General features: G+C 39.7%; 1 protein-coding gene across 2 annotated transcripts; it reads right to left on the bottom strand.

The window, feature by feature from the left end:
• Positions 1–169: 169 nt before the first annotated feature.
• Positions 170–14,865, bottom strand: LOC145486816 (non-homologous end-joining factor 1-like). 2 transcript variants are annotated; one of them, XM_081465539.1, is made up of 9 exons: positions 14,735–14,865; positions 9,158–14,420; positions 7,458–7,565; positions 7,245–7,343; positions 6,696–6,834; positions 5,942–6,003; positions 3,400–3,514; positions 1,768–1,997; positions 170–1,210 (listed from the first exon to the last, which is right to left on the bottom strand). In XM_081465539.1, exons 2-9 carry the CDS (start codon positions 9,371–9,373, stop codon positions 1,118–1,120), a joined length of 1,062 nt encoding a protein of 353 aa, XP_081321665.1. In that variant the 5' UTR covers positions 9,374–14,420; positions 14,735–14,865; the 3' UTR covers positions 170–1,117. The 2 variants fall into 2 exon arrangements, with proteins under 2 accessions (XP_081321665.1, XP_081321664.1); XM_081465538.1 differs by having other exon boundaries at positions 9,158–14,865.
• Between the last annotated feature and the right edge of the window lie 4,794 nt (positions 14,866–19,659).

Raw genomic sequence — 19,659 nt, 5'->3', positions numbered from 1 at the left:
GGCGGGGGGTGGTGAGAAAGGGTAAAGACTGCTGTGTGATGACCAAGTTAAAACGACTGGCTAAAGTTTAAACCTTGTTATAAACTTCCCGGCTAAATGAAAATTGCTTTTGTAGCTATTAAATAGGATCAAGAACAAAATGTGATATAATTCTGTTTTAATAGATTCGTAACTGAAAAACACACAGTCCACATTTATTTATGCAGCAGCAAATGTCGTTTTGTAAATTATACAGAAAACAACACACAGTTGTAGAAACACGATTCACTTACAAACATTTTTCAACTGCCTCACGCCATCTTTTAGGACACTAAACTGCAAACCTTTGTAATATAATAATAGTGTTGCCTATGAAGACAGCTTTGCCTTAAATTTCTTATTCAAATGGGTACGAGGCTGAACATATGGCGCTGTTTATATTGAGCGCAAATTACATGGGGGTTGAAGACAAATTTTTCATCAAGCTTATCAATTTACTGTAAATGGCACTGAAGCTTTTTTCTGCGTGACAAAGAACCTGTGATCAAATAGGGTTCTCTTGTATGACAGTTCGGGAAAATTTGAATATCCAAAATTTACTTGAAGTCAAAGAAAAGGAAAACGTCGCTATCGGATGAAGAAATATGAAAGACAGAAAGATGACGAAATGTTGACAAAATTAATCTATTAATAAAACGTTTGGAGGCTGTACATTCGTACAATACGTTTTTCTAAGACGTTCTATTTCGCAAATTTTAAAATCTTTCAAGGTATACGTAGTAGCCCTAACAATTTTTTTTAAATCTAAAGATAATCTATTAAATGCTGCTTTCAAACACATGTCGCCCTCTTCTCTTTAATATAAACAGCATTTGTCAATAAAATGTTATGTTGTGTTGGTTCTCTTGGTGATGGCGAGAACTCATTAACCGGTGGCTTGAGAACATGTCATGTGCTGAATTAAAAATTTCTCTACTTTTGTCATGTTCTGTTTTCCTTTGTGTCAGGGACTTAACTTGTTTTTGAAGGGAACGACCTCGCCATCAGACAACGTCTCCGGCAGTAGGTAATCATGAAAGAACTTTTGGCGACAGCATACGTGGAGCCTAATCGAAACACGTCTTTTGCGCCTGTAATTTTAAAGGTTAATCTTGCGTTTTTTCCTTTTCTTTCGTTCAGCTTCCTCGGCTAGTCTCTTCTGCAGTTCTTCTCGTCTTTGAAGTTCCACGTCCTGTAAAAACAATATCCAAAATTATTAAAAAATTCGGTAATTCGTGGAAGGGGTTATGCAATCCAAAAATTATGCGCCGTTTTTACTTTTTAGACCAGCGGTTTGTTATAAGGGGTGAAAAACTACTACGCCGCTTTCTAACTAATCAGAACAGACGTACATTTTTTCCACCAATCAGGCGAATTACATTGCGCAATACCCAATCCAATCGGGACGTGGCTTACACGCGCTTTCCCGAGCTCAGCATGTTATGGTTTCGAGTTCTGATTGGCTCGTCAACTTATTTGTGTTTGTTGTAATTGACAGCTGATTGGCAGATGTGACTTACTTTAGTTCTAGTTCTGAAGTAACATCAGGTAGCCGTTTTAAGAACGAAACTTATTAAGACACGAAGAAAACAAATTTTTGGCATCGAAAATTAGTTTTTCAGTTTTAAACTTCGAATACCTTTCCTAGCAACCCAACGACATATCGCATACTCTTACTTCGCTCCCTCCATCCCCCTACACCACTCCCTTTAATCTCCTGTATCCTTTATCTCCACTCTTCTTGTTTACCTTTGACGGTGAATTAGCAGGCGATGACATCCCGGAAGACCTTGTAGGTGATGTGACAGGCGTTTTCCTGGGGGATCCCCTAGGGGACGTTGTTAAGGTTTCGCCGTCCTTTCCTAGGAGGGATGGTGGGGGCAAATCAGTCCACGAAGGCGCACTGGGGCCCCCCACAGCTCCTCCAACTGCTATTGACCCGTAAATATCATCAGGGTCTTCATCATCTTCCTCTGGTTCTAGTAAAATACAATAAACAAGGCGCAGTTCAGCACACCTTACTCGCTGTTAACTAGTTCGGAACATTGATTTTAGAGTTACTTGTGCCCCTCGTTGCGTTGTTCTTTTTATCGACATGTTACAAAACATCTGTCTAGGGGCAGCTAGCGTGTGCGCCACAAAGCAAAAAAGCACAAGACGTCCAAGAGTACGGTGAGTTCATTGAAATCTACTAGCGTTCTGTCACGAATGCCATACCGTTATTGGATACGCCGCTACTCACTATCTGTGGTAGACAGTGAATAGTCCAGCAGTGTGCGGTTGTTAGCAAAATTAAGGCCGCTTCATTGCGTTTTCGAGGTGTCTGTGTTTTATTTTACATTTACTCTTCCACATCACACACAATTCTCAGATATCTGCGATTAGTATAAATCTACTAGCGTTCTATCACGAATGCCGTTCTCTGATTGGCTACGCTACCCACTATCTATTCTGTGGTAGATAGTGAGAAGCATAGCAATGTGCGCTTGTTAACAAGTGTCTGTGAGGAGTATTTAGATAAAGTTTTGAAAGACTAGTAGATTTATACGACTAAAACAATTAGATTATTCGCTCTCGATTTCTATGTGTGATAGAAACCTCGAGCTCATAATCTAATTGCTTAATAGAATATCATGTGGAATAGTAAATGTAAAATAAACCATATAGTGCTATATCGCATATTGAAGCAATGTAAGCGGCTGCAAAGATTTCTCCAGACTCCAGCGAGAACCACTCATAACATGTCTGAATATATGTAGCTGTGGATAAATCATGCTTCATACTAACAGGTTTCATCTGCTGAAAACCGCAACCTATTTTAAAAGAGTATTCGTTTTCACCGAGTGTAGACAAAATTAAATGTTGCGAATTTCTTCGGTGCAAAATCGCTTTGTCAAAACAACGTTTAAAAGCAAAACTACGCCGGAGAAATTTGAAAACTCAGCTTTATTTCTACGGTTCGCCTACCGGCCACACCGTAATCCGCCACGAAAACGGAGCTTTTCGAAAACGCTCTTCAAAACGGAGGAATTTGTAAACGCTAGCTTTCGTTTCAATGTGGACGGAAAACATTTTGAAAACGGAGCTTTTCGAAAACGCTCTTCAAAACGGAGGAATTTGTAAACGCTAGCTTTCGTTTCAGTGTGGACGGAAAACATTTTGAAAACGGAGCTTTTCGAAAACGCCCTTCAAAACGGAGGAATTTGTAAACGCCAGCTTTCGTTTCAGTGTGGACGGAAAACATTTTGAAAACGGAGCTTTTCGAAAACGATGACGTCTCGAGAATCAAGTGATTTCCCTCGCCGAATTTCTTCAAACTCCAAAATAACCTGTGATTGTTGCGTTTTCAAATTTCTCCAGGTAAATCTTTCTATGTCTTACCAGGTAAATCTTTTTCTGCCAACCATGCTGTTTTAATCTTGATCTGTTTGTAAAGCTCGCACGAAGCATCGTCAAATCCTTTTGTAGCAGCTTCTTTCACAGCGTCTTCAAATCCCTGAGAGTGCAACGGGAGATGGTAGACACAAGGAAAAATATACAATACTTCACATCGAATAAGCCTTCAAAAATAGTTTAGAAAGAAAGAAAAACACCAAACAGACAATAACAAGCTAAAGAGAAATAAGGATGGTTAGGACTGACGTGGATTTAAGCAGATTTGGGAATGAAAGAAGAATTTCAAATAGTTGACTAAGATAGAACAACAACAAAGAGACAACAACAACTGAAAACAAAAAAGGAGTGAACTGACTGATAAGATATAAAAGGATTAAAAAATAAAAAGAAACTTTTCAAATACTTCATAAGGAAGAAAAACACCAAACAGACAAGCCAAAAGCCAAAACCAATAAGGATTTTTAAGATTTAGGAAGGTCTAAATGAATTAAACTTGAGAAGAAAATAGACTTCCAAGTGATTTACACGGCCCTTCCGGACTAGACAGAGAATAATTTTAAAACAACTTGCAACAAAATAATTAGAAAGAAATCACAAGAAAGTTGTTTTTAGGTTTAGAAACGTAATGTAAGTACATGAATTATCATCGCACTTATGTACACAACTTAAGCAGAGGTGAAGATAATGCCTCCACAAAAATTGAAGCTTGAACGGGATTCGAACCCATGACCTATGCGATACGGATGCTAACTGAGAGCTGGTCACGTTGTTCGTAATGTACCCGTAGATAGTGAAGGATGCAAGTGACTATGTAGAAGATGTGAAATTTAAGGCCTTTCACATATTCTCTTGCATTAGAAACGTAATCTTAATTCTACGTTATTCATTTGATAATTTCCTGTCGTTGGAAAGGGCTGACATAGCTGATTTCAAGGAGTTTTTTAACGTTTGAATGTTGTGAAACCAAAACCAACCTAATCACAACTACGCAAATCATAATTACAATCGAATTCTTCAACTGTTTTATCATTAGATCAGCGAGTTTGCCTTCGATATTTTTTTCTCCACTAGCCATTTGTAATTTGATTCGCTCTTCAGGATACCTCAAATACGGTATGGCTCGTTAAGAATTTTGTCGTAGCGGTGAGAGCGTTCAACCCTAACCAATGACCCCAATTCGATTTCGTCCTGGTGCCATATGTGGGGACGATCGAAAAAGCGAGCGCGCGACGAGCGGGGTCTGAAAGAGAAAAATGAGAAGGCGCGGGCGGACGGGCGCGTAACCTACCCTTTTTCTCTACCAGACCCCACTCGTCGCTCGTCGCTCGTCGCACTGAGGGGTGTTCTCCGGGTTCTCCGGTTTTCCTTCCTCCACAAAAGCCAACACTTCCAAATTCCAATTCGACCCCGCATGAAAATCAGCTAAATCCGATGTGGCTTCCTCTCTGAATACTGCAATTTTATAAATGTTTATTTCCCCTGTGTGGAATGCTAGTTTAACGTAGTTAACTCACAATATATGGGCCAAGTTTGCCCTATGATTCACACGGGATACCTGAATATATGGTCCATAGCCCTCTGGGGAAAAAGGAGAAATATTGCCTTGCCCAAGAGTTTAACACAGCGAACCCAGCCAGGCTGGAGTTAAAACAGTTTGTTCATGACACTTCACGTTAAACTGTTTAAGATCTACGAACTAATAAGACCTTGAGGCAAACTAAAAAAACATGCAAACGACGCTGAACGCGGGAAAACGGGTGTATCTCCAGACGCAATTATTTTTCGACTCCTGATTGGCTTATAAACAGCAAGTTTCTCCTGATTGGTTAGAGCTCTTTATGACGTTATTTCTAGAAATCACAGAGCGCGGCAAACAAGTACTTTCGACTCACTGATAATGAAAAACCTCGTTTTCAATAGCGATAGAAACTTTGAAAAAATGGTGCCTAAATTTGAATGACAATACTTTGTACATCCTTACTCCTCGTACTTATGCTTCCGAACAAGAGATTTTTCGCATGAATATATAAGTATTGTTATTCAAATTTAGGCACCATTTATGAAAAGGGTCTATGCATAACGCAATGTACAAATCTACGAGGTGTCCCACAAAATAATTAGCCAACATTCCACGTTTATTACTTAGTAAGCTTTTTAACAGATGTGTTTAATCCGCGAATAAAATTCACACTGGTCTCAAGTAAAGTGATACTGTTCTAAAGATCGCTGACGCTTGACCGAAGACATCTGAAGATAACCAAGTATTGTCCGAAAATTTTGCAAACATCTTCGGATGTCTGCACAAAGGATTCCATGATCCAATCAGACGCCATGAAAAACTGAAATTCAATTGTAATTCTGTAGTACATGATTTAGCATTTTTCAACGTATTTTATCGTTTATTTTCTTCTTTTAAAACAAGAGCTTTATGTCATTTTTATTTGCTAACTTTTAATACCATATCTTGTGAATAAAAAAACAAATTGAGCTCTTGCATGAATAGTACTCAACAACTAAACTGACATACCGCTGAAAGAATCATTTTGCTTTTGAAGGAGTTTTCATCAAACTCAGTAGTTCCAAGGCTTTCTGAAACAAAGAGTATTAAAATATTAGTGTATGTTATAGGATCAAATGCTGTACAATTTGGAAAAAACTGGATGAATAAAAGTCTGATGACCGCTAAATTAGACTACGGTCTGCAGACGAAGCCCAATTTGGCAGTCAGAGGAATTTCGTTTTAATTCAATTCTTTCCAAATTGGACAAGGACAAATTCATACTATGGTTATTGAACTGTCCAGTTTCAGTGTCTAGTCATTCATCGGGGTTCAAGCCCTGCCTGGGGACATTGCACTGTGTTCTTGGGCAAGACACTTTACTCTTGCAGTGTCTTTCTCCACCCAGGTGTATAAATGGGTACTGGAGAACTTAATGTTGGGGGTAACCCAGCGATGGACTAGCATCCTGTCCAGGGAGGAGTAAAAATACTCCTAGTCACTTTGTGCTAGGGAAACCAGGATGAGCTCCAGCCTGATGGGCTACTTGGCTCGTATGCAGACTTTACCTTTTCCTATGGAAGTGTTAGTTGTTAGCCTCTGGGCAAGGAGGCGAAGTGAGAGATAATTCTACAGTTCAAAATTACGAGTGACTATTAGGTGCAATGTGCAGTACATATTGGCAATTTTGGTACTCTGGGAAAATGAAAGTTGAGCTAGAAGTGTGCTCTACAATTGTGCCAACCGTTTCATTAATAAAAAATCAATGTGACATAGACCATACTTCTTGACAAGCGAACTCCTGAACCCTTATAATCCAAAATCTCCAGATCTTTCTTCCTCAGCAGAATGCACAGCTCAGTTTGACGTCTCTGTAACTCGCTAATCATGGCTAACATTGGCTGAACCAGCTGTGATCCAACCTTGACAACAAACAAAACTATTGCTGATCAAAATGTAATTGGACTAGAATACAGCACAGATGAACACAATGAGAAGAGATTTATTTGCTTTGGTTTTATAAGTGGGCCTCAAGCCCTGGCTGGGGGACATTGTGTTGTGTTCTTGGGCAAGACACTTTACTCTGACAGTGCCTTTCTCTGCCCACGTGTATAAACTTGATGCTGGGGGGGTAACCCTGCAATGGACAAGCATCCCATCCAGGGGGGAGTAGAAATACTCCTAATCACTTCATGCTACAGAAACTGGGATAAGCTCCAGTCTGATGGGTCACTTGGCTCATATACAGACTTAACCTCGACACTACATACCTGAGTGTAATAAAAAGGAGCTTGCATGTTCTTGCATGTTTGTTCATTTACCTATTACATACCATGTCCTTTTGTCCGACTGAACAGTGGAACTCCCAAACAAATGGCACACCTGCCTGTAGCTTTGTCTTCATTTTCACAATCAATTGATCATCAGCGTCCTACCAAATGTAAAAGCACCCAGTTAAAAATCTTTATTGTAATGAATTTTTATAAAAGAATATTTTGTAAATCACCTTACAAGGATGTTCAGAAAAATCATTTTGTAGTCCAACCTCATTTATTGTAAATGTTGATTCTTCCTTTTGATTGCATTCTTCTACACTTTTCTGTACAAATTTCAGTAAGTATGACAGTTTCGCCTCAACATTTGGATTTAGCTCCTACTGAGAAAAAAAAAAAAACAGTACATTTTTTTAAAAAAATTTGTCATATGACAACAACATTTACAACTTGCCCAAAAAGTGCTAGTGGGATACTAACAAGTCATTACTTTCAGCAATTCTGGCAACTTCTCCCATTTTCCCATTTTTCCCATTTTCTCAGAAAGCAAAGGGAATGCTGTCAAACCATTTCAAGCAATATAGACCAGTGTATGATTTCAGCTTTATGGTGAAATGTAGATTTAAAAACTCAAAATTTCACAAAGAATGTATGGGCCCATTAACACTTTTGCCACCCAGAAATTCTGCAGTTTCTTAAAACCACTATCTCCTTCAATAATGGATCAAAAGAGCTTAAAACTTCACCATGTAAAAGTCAATTCATATCTGACATGATGTGTTCTTTATGTCTTCTTTATGTCAACAATGACGTCAGCAAAGATTGCCCTGTGACATCCCAGCTCAGTTAATTAGCATTCTTATTAGCCTGATTAGTATTCCAGTTAGTTCAAGCATAGTTAAGTAAGGGTAACATACTGTCCCACAGATACCTGATGCAAGCACATGTGGAACTGGGCTAGACTTTAGAATAATGATAAATATTATGTCCAATCATAAGTGCAATAAAACAATAGCCCGTTTAAAGATTAATTTTTCCTCTTTGCATTACAATGTAATCTAACATGGAGGCGAGGCAATTTCGGGCAGAAACTACAAATATTGCCTTACATACATGCTGGATTATCTTGTAATGCAAATGAGTAAAGTTAACTGTGAAAAAAGGTTATCAAACAGCTATGAAATGTATTCAATACAATTTCACATTATAGTAAGTTATGCTCTAATCTTTTAAGTTGCAAGTGGATATAAAATTTCTTTCCCTGATAGAGGACATACTGAAAATGATAAGCTTCTCAGACAATAGATCAAATATGTCTTTCATAAAACTCTAACTCTAACATGAAATTCTAACTCAAACTCCTGAAAATCACAAACTGATAATTAAGAAATGCGATTTGGGCCTCGTGTGTATTCTGGGAAAAAACAATATTGTTACGAGCACAACGGAAACCAGTCTACAGAGTATTGGGGTGTCGAGTTTTCTGAAAGATCTTCCAAACCCACAAATGTCCAAGGATCTGCCCGAGATTAGAATGATCATTCCTGGAAATATCTGAACAATCTATTTGAGCTTAAATTAAAACTTAACTCGTGACATATAACCAAGCTGTACGAGAAAATATCCTAACTATAGAAATATCCCCTTTCCGTAAACTAGAAAAGAATTAAAATATAAAACTTTAAGGTAAAAAGCTGTTAAAATTATGAGTCTAAGCGTTTTCGATCTGTTTGATCATCATCAGAGTGATGATCAAACAGATCGAAAACGTTATTTTTAAAACGTTAAAACGTTATATTTTACTTTTCGCTGTGGCTACATGCCCGCTTTTATCGGCGAAATGTATATAGAAAAGAATTGTAGTGGCAGAGTATTGGGCAATAACAAAAGTCTCTTAATCTCCCTTCCCGTTCATCAAAAATCATTTTATGGGAAATCCAGGAATAAAAACAACCAGTAATTTTCTACTGACCTTTGTTCGTCGCTTGAAGGTGTCTTGTTCAACTTTCTCATGCCAGAAAGTGCTGGAATCCCACAAGCAAAATTCATAGGAGCAGTCCATCTCCACGAACATCGACTTGACTAGAAAATTTTTGTCTGAAATGAAAAAGGGTTTCCATGGTTGAGAGTTAAGATCTGGTTTCCAACGACGCCTCCAAGATGTTTCTCTCCGAACTGTTGCCGCCATCTTGATTTGACCATTATTTGCGTCATGTATGGCTCCGCGAATTGTCGTAACGGTCGGTGAATCGTTCCCAGTCTAGGGCCGGCTAGTTATTACTGGACGGCAAATGTGAAAGCAAGGCAAATGTGATCAGGTGCATGCATTTTCCGCTGGTATTTTAGCGTCACATTCCTCACTGGATTTTCTGTGTTAGGTGTTGGAGGATTGGTCTTTTCTTTCTATTTATACTTTACGGCAGTTTCGTTCAATCTCTCTCGCTTGCAACCCTACCCTCCTACCCTCCTTCGAGCCGGTCACGTTCTCTGTTATGCACGGGTATAACTCGCCCGCCCACCCTCTTTCAGATATGTTCCTTTAATCTGTTGTTGTTTATCCATTGTCTGATACTGCCTTTGTTTTCATTTATTTCCAGGCGGCAGAGAGGCTTACATGGATCGCGCACGATGCTTCAGATGCTTTAAGCTCGACCATTGGGCAAGAGACTGTACCAGCGCTTGGTCGAGCCCCAGAAATGGAATACAACCCCACCTCGGTCCTAAGCAGTGAGGTGTTTGAAGAGGAAGTTTCGGATATTGCACAGGTACATTGTGAACGCGAATTGTTTGAGTTTGAGTTGACTGACCATCCGCCACCTGTAAATGTTAAAAGAAATCTTCGAAGAAAACTAGAATTTTGGAAACGCATTGGAACTTCGAAATTTATTCTTAATTTTGTAGAGAGAGGATACATGCTACCTTTGCTTAGTCTTCCTGAAACTGCAGGAGTTAAAAACGACAGATCATCCCTTGCCGATGCTGAATTTGTTGAGGATGCTATACGTGAACTAGTTGAGTCGGGTCGTGTTCTTGAAGTTGTCGTACCTTCGTTGGTGGTCAATCCCTTGTCAGTTTCCGTTCAAGTCACTGGCGAAAAGAGGCTCATTATTGATTTAAGATACATTAATTAGCGTCTGAGATAGATGCGCGTCAAATATGAAGACGGGAAAATTGTATTGTCCCACTTTATGATAGAAGATTTTATGTTTTCTCTGAAGGGCGGACCTACCTCGGTTTCTCTTGGAAGCTTGGTAGCTCTAATTTCACAAAGTTTTACGTGTTTACAGTTTTGCCTTTTGGTTCATCGTCTGCGCCTCACATTTTCACCAAAACGCTTAAGACTTTGGAAAAACATCGGAGACATTGGGGCATATGCATTGCTATTTTTCTTGATGATGGCTGGGCCATAGAAAGAGATCGCCAAGCGTGTAGTAGCATAGTTAAAACAGTAAAAACTGATCTTGGTGAGGCAGGTTATATGACAAATGACGAGAAATAAATATGGGAACCTTACCAACAAATCGATTGGTTGGGTCTAACATGGGACAGTGCTCGCGGAACCATTGAAATCGTCGATAGGAGGTTGCCAAAATACTCAGTACTATTAACAGTATTGTTGACTCTGGCTTCGTTATTTCTGCTAGAAAATTAACGTCATTCACGGGGCAAATTATTTCTACATCACCAGTCAGTTTCCGGGAGTATCTCCAGAATCTTGACTAGGCACTGCGTTTTGTCTACATTAAGTCTCCAGCATTGGAAGGAGAAAATTGAATTAGATCAGTATTGATAAGTTAATAAAGATGGTGAATTTTAAGCTCGGTAATGAAATGTGAAGGTGAATTAATCAACATGACACGAGCGTGGGACAAAGAAAAAGTCTGAGTCCCCGACAGGAATCGAACCCATGACCTCCCGAACACCGGGCGGGCGCTCTATCCACTGAGCTACGAGAACTCATGGAGAGCAAGGTCATTTAACTGAGTTCATATATGATAGGTGTTCTGCATACTGCTAGGATCAACGCTATCGAATTCATCGTGAGTAGTGATAAGTTAATAAAGATGGTGAATTTTAAGCTCGGTAATGAAATGTGAAGGTGAATTAATCAACATGACACGAGCGTGGGACAAAGAAAAAGTCTGAGTCCCCGACAGGAATCGAACCCATGACCTCCCGAACACCGGGCGGGCGCTCTATCCACTGAGCTACGAGAACTCATGGAGAGCAAGGTCATTTAACTGAGTTCATATATGATAGGTGTTCTGCATACTGCTAGGATCAACGCTATCGAATTCATCGTGAGTAGTGATAAGTTAATAAGGATGGTGAATTTTAAGTTCGGTAATGAAATGTGAAGGTGAATTAATCAACATGACACGAGCGTGGGACAAAGAAAAAGTCTGAGTCACCCTTAATGAGGAGCATATCGTCATAGACTTTGGGAACCATCCGAATGCTTCAAAAGTTCTATTCGGAGAGAGCTTGCCGTCACTGATTTTTCTCTCTAATCATTTGCCCCAGTTCTGGAGGGTTCCCTCGTCAAGTGGTTTACGGATAGTCAGTAGGCTGCGAAAATTGTCGAAGAGGGAAGTATTAAGTTAGATCTGCATAGCCTAGCTGTCAAACTTTTCCAGTTTTGCGCTGAGCATGATATTCGTTTGGAGGTCCAGTAGATCCTGCGAACGGAAAATGAGGAAGCAGATTATATCAGTCGTCTTATTGACTTTGATGATTGGCAGATTACTCCGGAATTTTTTCTCCGTTTAGAAGAGTTATGGGGTCCGCACACAGGTAACTGTTTTGCTAATTTTTATACAGCGAAACTACCAAGATTCATTTCCCGTGTTTGGAACCCGGCGACATCAGGGGTGGACTTTTTTGCTCAAAATCTAGAGTCTGAGAGCTCTTTAGTGGTTTCTCCGGTACCCCTTGTTGCTCATGCCCTCCATTATCTGAGTCTCCTGAAGGGGAGGGCTACCATCGTGATACCACTATGGCCTTTGTCCAGTTTCTGGCCTCTACTTACAAGTAAATACAAGCGGTTCATGAAAGGTTGTTTCCTACAGAATGGAACTGAGGGTCTCACTTTAGAAAGAAATTTGAATTCGTTCCTGGGCTCTGTACATTTTACAGGCAACGTTGTCGCCCTTAGACTGGATTATTTGTAAAGAAATTCTCGCGCGTTTCGTTTATTTGAAAGCTGACTTAAAGGGTTACTGTGGTTCGATTTTCAAGAGTCATGTGACACTGGTCATGAGGAGGATGGATGTGTTTAGAGAAATGACAATGGTCATATGCAGCGGCAATTGCTCACAGGAATGTGAGCTGAAGCTCTTGAGTGTGCCAAAGGGGCCAAGAGGGTCTGATTTATCCCTCGCATATTGCACGAAGCTTAGTGCAGGGCAGCCGTGTCCGTCCGTTTTATGTTCACGAGCTGACTTTGAATCCGCTGTGTGTTAGACAATGTGGCCGAACATGTGTAAAATTTTGCTAGCCTTTCTCGCCACGCTATTAGTTAAGCGTTATAAATGTTGCTTCTTTTGCACGCCTTTTCTATAGCCTCCATGTTTTGTCAGGTTTGTCTATCCCTGCGACCGTCGGGCATTTGTTTTTGGGTCAGGAGTTTTAGGCGTGGTCAATTTATGCCCAGCGCCGTTACATTACGATATTATAGAGTTAATAGTTTTTCCTTTGGTATGTACTTTAGGTGTTTTATTTGTTAGGTCGTTTGACTCAAGTATTATTTTCCTTTCCTTTTCCTTTGTTATAAAACTTTATATTTATAATTTTTCTTGCAGGTCGCAATTGCAAGTAAAGTTTGGACGTAACTCCCTTCTGCTCTTAGGCCTTACCGCAATTCCTTATTTAGTGTCTTGCTTAACTCCAGGGCTAATCCTACTGCGAAAAAGTACATCAAAGAAATTAAAAAGTTTTTCATGTGGTGTAAGAGTAGACAGATTTCTGTTCAGATACCTTTTTGTGTCCCCGTGGTCGCCCTTTATTTATCTAACTTAGATCAACAGCTTAGATCCCCCGCCTCAATGGTGTTGCTCCATGCCGCGGTTAAATGGCTACATTCTTTCACTCCTGAGACGGCCCTAATCCTTTGGACAACGCCTGCTGCAGAAGCATGATTGCGTATGCCAGGAGAACAAGTAGCCTTTCAGTTAGCGAGAAAAAACCCGTTGATGCTGACGTCGTTAAAAGAATTATCAACAGATTTGGTGCTGATGGTGCATTGCTGAAGGACTTACCTATTGCGGCAGTAACCTCCTCAAGCTTTGCTGGATTTTTTCGTTTTATTGACGGAATTAGGTAACATTCAGCCCAACCACATATTCTTTCACGATGAGGTTTTTAAAGTATTTGTACCAAAGAGTAAAACAGATGTGTATAGGGGGAACTATGTGTATATTTCTAAGTTAGAGAGTAATTATCGTCCTGTGGCGGTATTGCGTAGGCATATCCAAGTAGCCGATATTGACCTATCTAATCAGTTGCCCTTGTTCAGGCCATTAACAAAGAAGAAGTTAGGGTATACCCTTAGCAATGCCAAATTATCAAACACCCGTTGTAGGGAGATATTCAAGGACGCTTTAAAGGATGTGGGCTATGGTCCCAAAGATTAAGGCCTCCATAGTTTACATTCTGGTGGGGTAACCTCTATAGTAACGACCTCTCGCATAACGTTTCTGAGGGATTGTTAAAGCTTCATGGGCGCTGGAAAAGTGACGAGGCTAAAGGACTTGTACTTCTTAGAACCACGGTGTAGCCGATTATATTATTCTCTTGAAATGTATCTTAAAAGGGTAATAAAAGTGTTAGGGTCCGCGTGCGATCCACCCATGCTTCGTTGTACCAGTTTTTGCGGATACTTAAGTGGTAAGTAATTTACGTTCGTTCGAAGGAAGTGAATTAGAACGTAACGTATCTAAACCAAATGGACGGTCGGGACTCATTATTAGCCAACCAGCTCTCCTCAAAGTGACACAAAAATGTTAGCTAAGACAGGGCCTCGTGGAGACCCCATAGGCCATAGCGACACCATCGATCTGGTCATAATATTGACCATCGAAAATGAAGTGGCTTTTCTTCGTTGCGAACTCAAGCAAATCTTTGAGGACTGATCGTGGTCCAGAAACAAGAGGTTGCTACACCTGACTGGGGTGCCAAGAAGAGAAAGGGCGTTAGCCCAGTGCCGGATCCAGACCTTGAACTAAGGGGGGCGGCAGCTTTTTTGCTTGCCCTGCCGGCTTTTCTTCCTCCTTCGATTCTTTTTTTTTCACCCAAAATAAAGAGGGCGCGGAGGGCCCGGGCCCCTCCCCTAGATCCGCCAATGTGGCCCACTCTGCAAATAAATTTTCTAATGCTCCCTTTTTGCAAATACTTAGCGACCATTTGTGGCATAAAAGACATCCAATGGAAGACTTTCAATTCCTTAGACTAAAAGTGGCGGTGCCCACGGCCGTTATCCTGCAAACCCGTTAGACATATTATTGTGACGTCTAGCTAGAGGGAAGAGAGAGTTTGTACAAATTCTCCGCACCAGCAACCTCGTCCCCAGGGCTTTTCCATTGAAGGTGGCAAAGACAATTACAAAGAGAATCACTATGTTGACATTACACTTAAAAGTAATGCTTCGAGAACTGGCTTTTGATGCTGCTAAGTGGCTGATGTCTAGAGTGTTTGTTAGAGCCGCTTGTCGAAGTAAGAACTTTCTTTAGATTCACACAATAGTTTTCTATACAAACATTTGAATGCTGATGCACTTTTGTGAACTAATTATCCGTCTCGGGGTATCCGTAAGTTGACTTGAATAAAGCTCCAAAAATTCCACTAAGAAAATAAGAATAAAACGAACAATATCAAAAGAGAGGACTGCCAAGCAAAAGCTGTCACTTGCACTTAACATATCGATGCCCACAGAACCAACTTCCCTATATAGCATCAGATAAACAACCCCTTAAAGTACTGTTCAGAATGGCTTTCATTTGAATGGTCACACACTAAGGTTTCAGCCACAGACTTATTAACTAAGCCTAAGAAAAAAGATAAATGAAAGCCCATTGACAATTACTAGGGGAATGTTTTCTTCTGTGTCATTCTGAGTTGGTGCAACATATCAATACTCTTTAACAGTAAGGCTTTCTAATGTCTAATGCCCTGGACTGAAGAGAAGTAAAAGGAAACACGAGTTTAAAATCAATAAAACGAGAATAAATTGATTATCACATATTACTCCTCTTTTCTTCTATTTCTCCGATTTACCAAATAGTCAATATTTTCCTAAATTAGACTTAATGCTGTTAGCTTCGCCAAGAAAGGTAAGAGGTGAAATTCTTCCCAGAAGCAATTGGAGCAACCTCATTTCCAGGGCTTTTCCCTGGGAACGAGGTTGCCACCTTTTTCTGCGGTAAGATCCCGCCAAACTTGCAGTCTCCTTTATTTACTGCTCAGTAGCAGTTTTTCCCACTCAGAGAAAAAATCTGAAACAAGATGAACTAGAAAAAGAGTCAATTCTCCGGTTTTCAGAGCATGTTAAGACAGAAAATACCTGTCGCATGCAGACCTTCTATTCTTTGTTTTCGACCTGAGAGTGATTAACTATGGCCGAAATTCTTTACTATTCGAAAGAAAGACTTCCACCAAATACAGCGTGCAAGCTTTTTCTCGCTGAGAAAAACGCTCCCACTGACAAAATAAATCACGCGCCAGAAGGAAGTCGCTTGTTGTACAATTAAAAAGATCTGCTTACTCGACAGGAGTCTAATAAAGCTGTTAGCGTATGACGGCAGCAGGAAGGAAACCTCCCACACATTTTCAAAACGCTCATTGAATTCCGCCACGCGACTGTGACAGGCGGTAAAAGCTCGTGGTTTGTTCAGGAAATTTACCACGTGGCAATTAGTCACGCGACTAAAGCTGGTGGATTTCTCGTTTAACCGGTTATCATGTCGAGCAAACGTACAAAAGAGATAGTTATGATACAGGTCTAATGTACCATGAAATACGTAAATTATCCACTAGGCTGTTAGAAGGAATTTTAGTGGTATCATAAGCATTGACAAGACCTTTTCAGTTGTGTTTTGCTTGAAATCAATCTTATGTCATATTTTAAGCGGTTAAAGTTTCTTTACCACACGCTATAGCCCAGCGAAATTTCGTTGTTTGACGAGGTTGGAAGCTAAGCTATAAACAGGTCATGTGACTCATTCTGTGCTCGTGTTGTTTGGAGTTTTCACCCACCTCAATTATAGAAGATTTGCAGAAGTTCTTTCAGTTGTGTGTAAGCCATGCTAAACGGTTGAAATTTAAGTTACAAAAACGTTCTAAGTTGCCAGTGGCGAAGGATCATGTTTTATATTTGTTGCTCATTGGAGCAATTTGGATCAAAACTCATCGCTCATGCCTCTTCCTGCTTGTACAATTTCTAAAATCCACAATCACATCTGTTTGAATTCCCCCCTCCCCTTCCAAATTATCTTTAGTTATATCTTAAGTGCTGTGACGTCTGTACTTCTGAGTTTTGATGAAAAACTAAACGAAACAGATGATTTAGGTTTACACCTTAAAGTTCCTTGTTAACAACTGTACAACAAAACTGCTATCTGTCTTGTAAACTTTAATCGACTGCAAAATTCTGCCCATCGGCACATATTGTGGACAGTAGGTGAAGTTCAAATAAAAGTCGAGAGTTCAATGATTTTCAGTTACTCCTGTACTAACTTGTTTACATAATTGAAACTAGCAAAACGCAACGTGCGTGCCCAGCTGAAGAGACTTCGATACCATCCAGGCAGAAAACAAGGTATTTAGCATATGAGCGTGTCTACACCGTGGCTCAGACATGCTGAGGGAATATTTATGCCCTGCTTAGTTCATGCTCTCTACCCACTCACATCCAGCTAAAATCTTCCCGCCATTGTACACAACTTTCCTCTTACACATTCAATTTAGCCTGCGTGCGTCATGTCCACGAGGACAAGAAAAAATAATGAACACTGAACTTATGAGGATGGAATATCGCAATGAAAACCCCAGTCGTGAAAGGAATAAATGACATAATTGATTTTGTCTTTTTTGGTATGATGCACCAAACTCAGTCTAAGATTGATTTTTGTCGACTCCTAATGGAATTATTATATCAGTTTGGACAGGAATTTAAAGTTTTGTAGAAATCAAATAACAAAATATGATAAAAGTATTATACTTGTCTTTAGTTTTTCACCCGTACTAAAGACAATCATTGACCCGTTGAGGGCATATACAAGCCTTTTTTTTTTTCTTTGTTAAAACGCGTTTTTCGTGGGAACAAACGCTTTTGAAGACTGCGGGGCATTTTTAATCAATGTTTAAGCAAACTGGAACTAAACTGTGTCGGCAGCTATCGCTTTTACATGTAGCAAGAGGATTTTAAGCCAGTTTAAAAAATGCTTTCCAGCTGAACATGGCAATTTGGCTTTCATTCAACTGTCTTAAATATATTTCTATTCAGACTTTTTTAGTCAAGTGTAATAATCTCTACTTTGTTTCATTACTTAATCGGTTTAAACAGAACCCGTGATAGAAGGGAAACCCATCAACCGTCGAACCCAGAACAGTTGAAACATGAAGCAATTGGTATCAAAATTTCCAAAGAACGCTCAATAACAAACGGCAACAATTGCTGACCAGTAAATGAGGAAGCAAAGCCCATTTACATTAAGTAAAACTGGATGTATTCAAGTGAAGGCAGGTTTACTTTTCCATACCATATATTACTAAGCCCCTGTTAGGAAAGCTTAGAACCTATTTAATTCTCCAACGTTGTTCGGTCGTATTTTAACTGTTTTAAACAAATCCCACTTGATAACTGGATTAGACATGCAAGCTTTTTAAATAAGTAGCAAAATATTTCCTGCTTTCAAACCTCAAAGGACGTGATAATCGGCCTACACTTGTAATCTTTGGTTGAGTGAAACCGTTTGGCTTCTTCACCCACGCAAAATTACTCTTAAGCGGCACCTTTGAGATCGTTTGAGTACAAAATCGGATTTAGGTGAACCATTGTTTTAAAAACTTTGACCCTGGTGTTTTCTAGTCAAGCATGTTGCATTATGAAGCAATTTAACCATTTGGCCGAAGTCAAGTCTTATCAGTTGAAACGGGAAGTCTAAACTGAAAAAAACTAAATCGCCCCTTGAGGAAATCTTAGTAGCCGTTCTTTATACTAAAAGTTATTAAACGTGGTTTTCCGCGGAATAGAATGATGACAACAGCCACAATATGCAAAAAGAGATTTGTTGTTTAATAACATTTTCAAGGCCAAACTGTTTTTAATCTTCTTAACATTCGCGAATATTCGCGGCGCGTGTTTGACATGTAGAACGTGCACCTCTTGAACGCTCAAACAAAGCAACTGGAAACCTAGCTCGTAGACTGAAAAACAATCCTTCTTTTCAGTTAAAAACAAACTCACACACCACCGAGATGGACTGAAGTGCTTTGACATGGTGCATCTCTTAGAAACATTCACAAATGTACAGGAGAAAACATTCTTCGCATTTGTTAAAGGGACTCGGCACTTAGCACGGAGACTGTTTAGAAAGAAACATTAACCTAATTAATTGCTACCATTTAATCTTCTTTGTACAATTTGATCTGATTTAGAAACTCCTTGAAAACCTGACAAAAGACTTTCGTGTTAAAACTCAATGCTGCCGGGTAGCTGAGGACGCCATGTTGGCTAGTGTGATGAATAACACTACTACCGACAGTGGCAGCAGCGAGTCTGGCGAGCTGTAGTTATCGGCTAGTTGTAAGATAAGCAGTGATATCTCGCCTTTAAGTGTTATATCAAGAGAAGGCGTTCCACAAACATCGGACCACTTTTTGTGGCAATGAAAAAGATTTTATCTGACCATAGCACTGAAGAAACGAGACATATAGCATTTCTTTGGAAATTGGTCCACGTGTTCAAAACAAAGGGATGTATAAAATGATAAATAAAGTAAAGCCGTTCGAGGGCTTAGCTGCAGACTCGGCTGTTGGAATAAAAAATAATAAAACTTAGCGCTTATCTCGATTCTATAACTGACCAAAGATTTACTCCGCATTTACAACAAATCTGTCTTCATTCTTACTCCACGCGAGCTACAACTAAAGAAACACTCAACCTGCCCTTCCCTTGGCTAAATTCTTTGTTCGTTTCGTTTTGCTTCCTTCCTTCTTTCAATGCCATTTTTACGTTGTTCTTCAAATCAACTTAATAACTTGCGTTGCTTTCTTGTCCAACGTCTCCTTGTTATACAGATGCAAGTCATAGTTTTGTTAATCATTTTTTGTTTCCCTTTCGGATGCCGTCAGTTTTACTCATCTCAGAAGTGTTTCAGTCTTCGGATCCTTCCTTTTTTCAGGTAAACAAAAAACTTATTGGAGTAAATGAAAGAGTTTTATTTTAGAACATTTTATCAGCTGTGGGATGCACGCGAG

The sequence above is a fragment of the Orbicella franksi genome, chromosome 5 (assembly GCF_964199315.1).
Source record: "Orbicella franksi chromosome 5, jaOrbFran1.1, whole genome shotgun sequence".
In the NCBI taxonomy this organism is placed as follows: Eukaryota; Metazoa; Cnidaria; class Anthozoa; order Scleractinia; family Merulinidae; genus Orbicella; species Orbicella franksi.
Note: the sequence above shows the minus strand (reverse complement) of the source record. Positions and strands in the feature narration are given on the sequence as shown.

Excerpts from the sequence above, each read along its gene's own strand:
- LOC145486816 (XM_081465538.1), bottom strand. The coding sequence starts at position 9,373 with ATGGCGGCAACAGTTCGGAGAGAAACATCTTGGAGGCGTCGTTGGAAA. Across the intron at positions 3,515-5,941 it reads GCAAAATGATTCTTTCAGCG|GGATTTGAAGACGCTGTGAA; the intron begins GTATGTCAGTTT and ends TTGCACTCTCAG. Across the intron at positions 1,211-1,767 it reads CTGCTAATTCACCGTCAAAG|GACGTGGAACTTCAAAGACG; the intron begins GTAAACAAGAAG and ends TTGTTTTTACAG.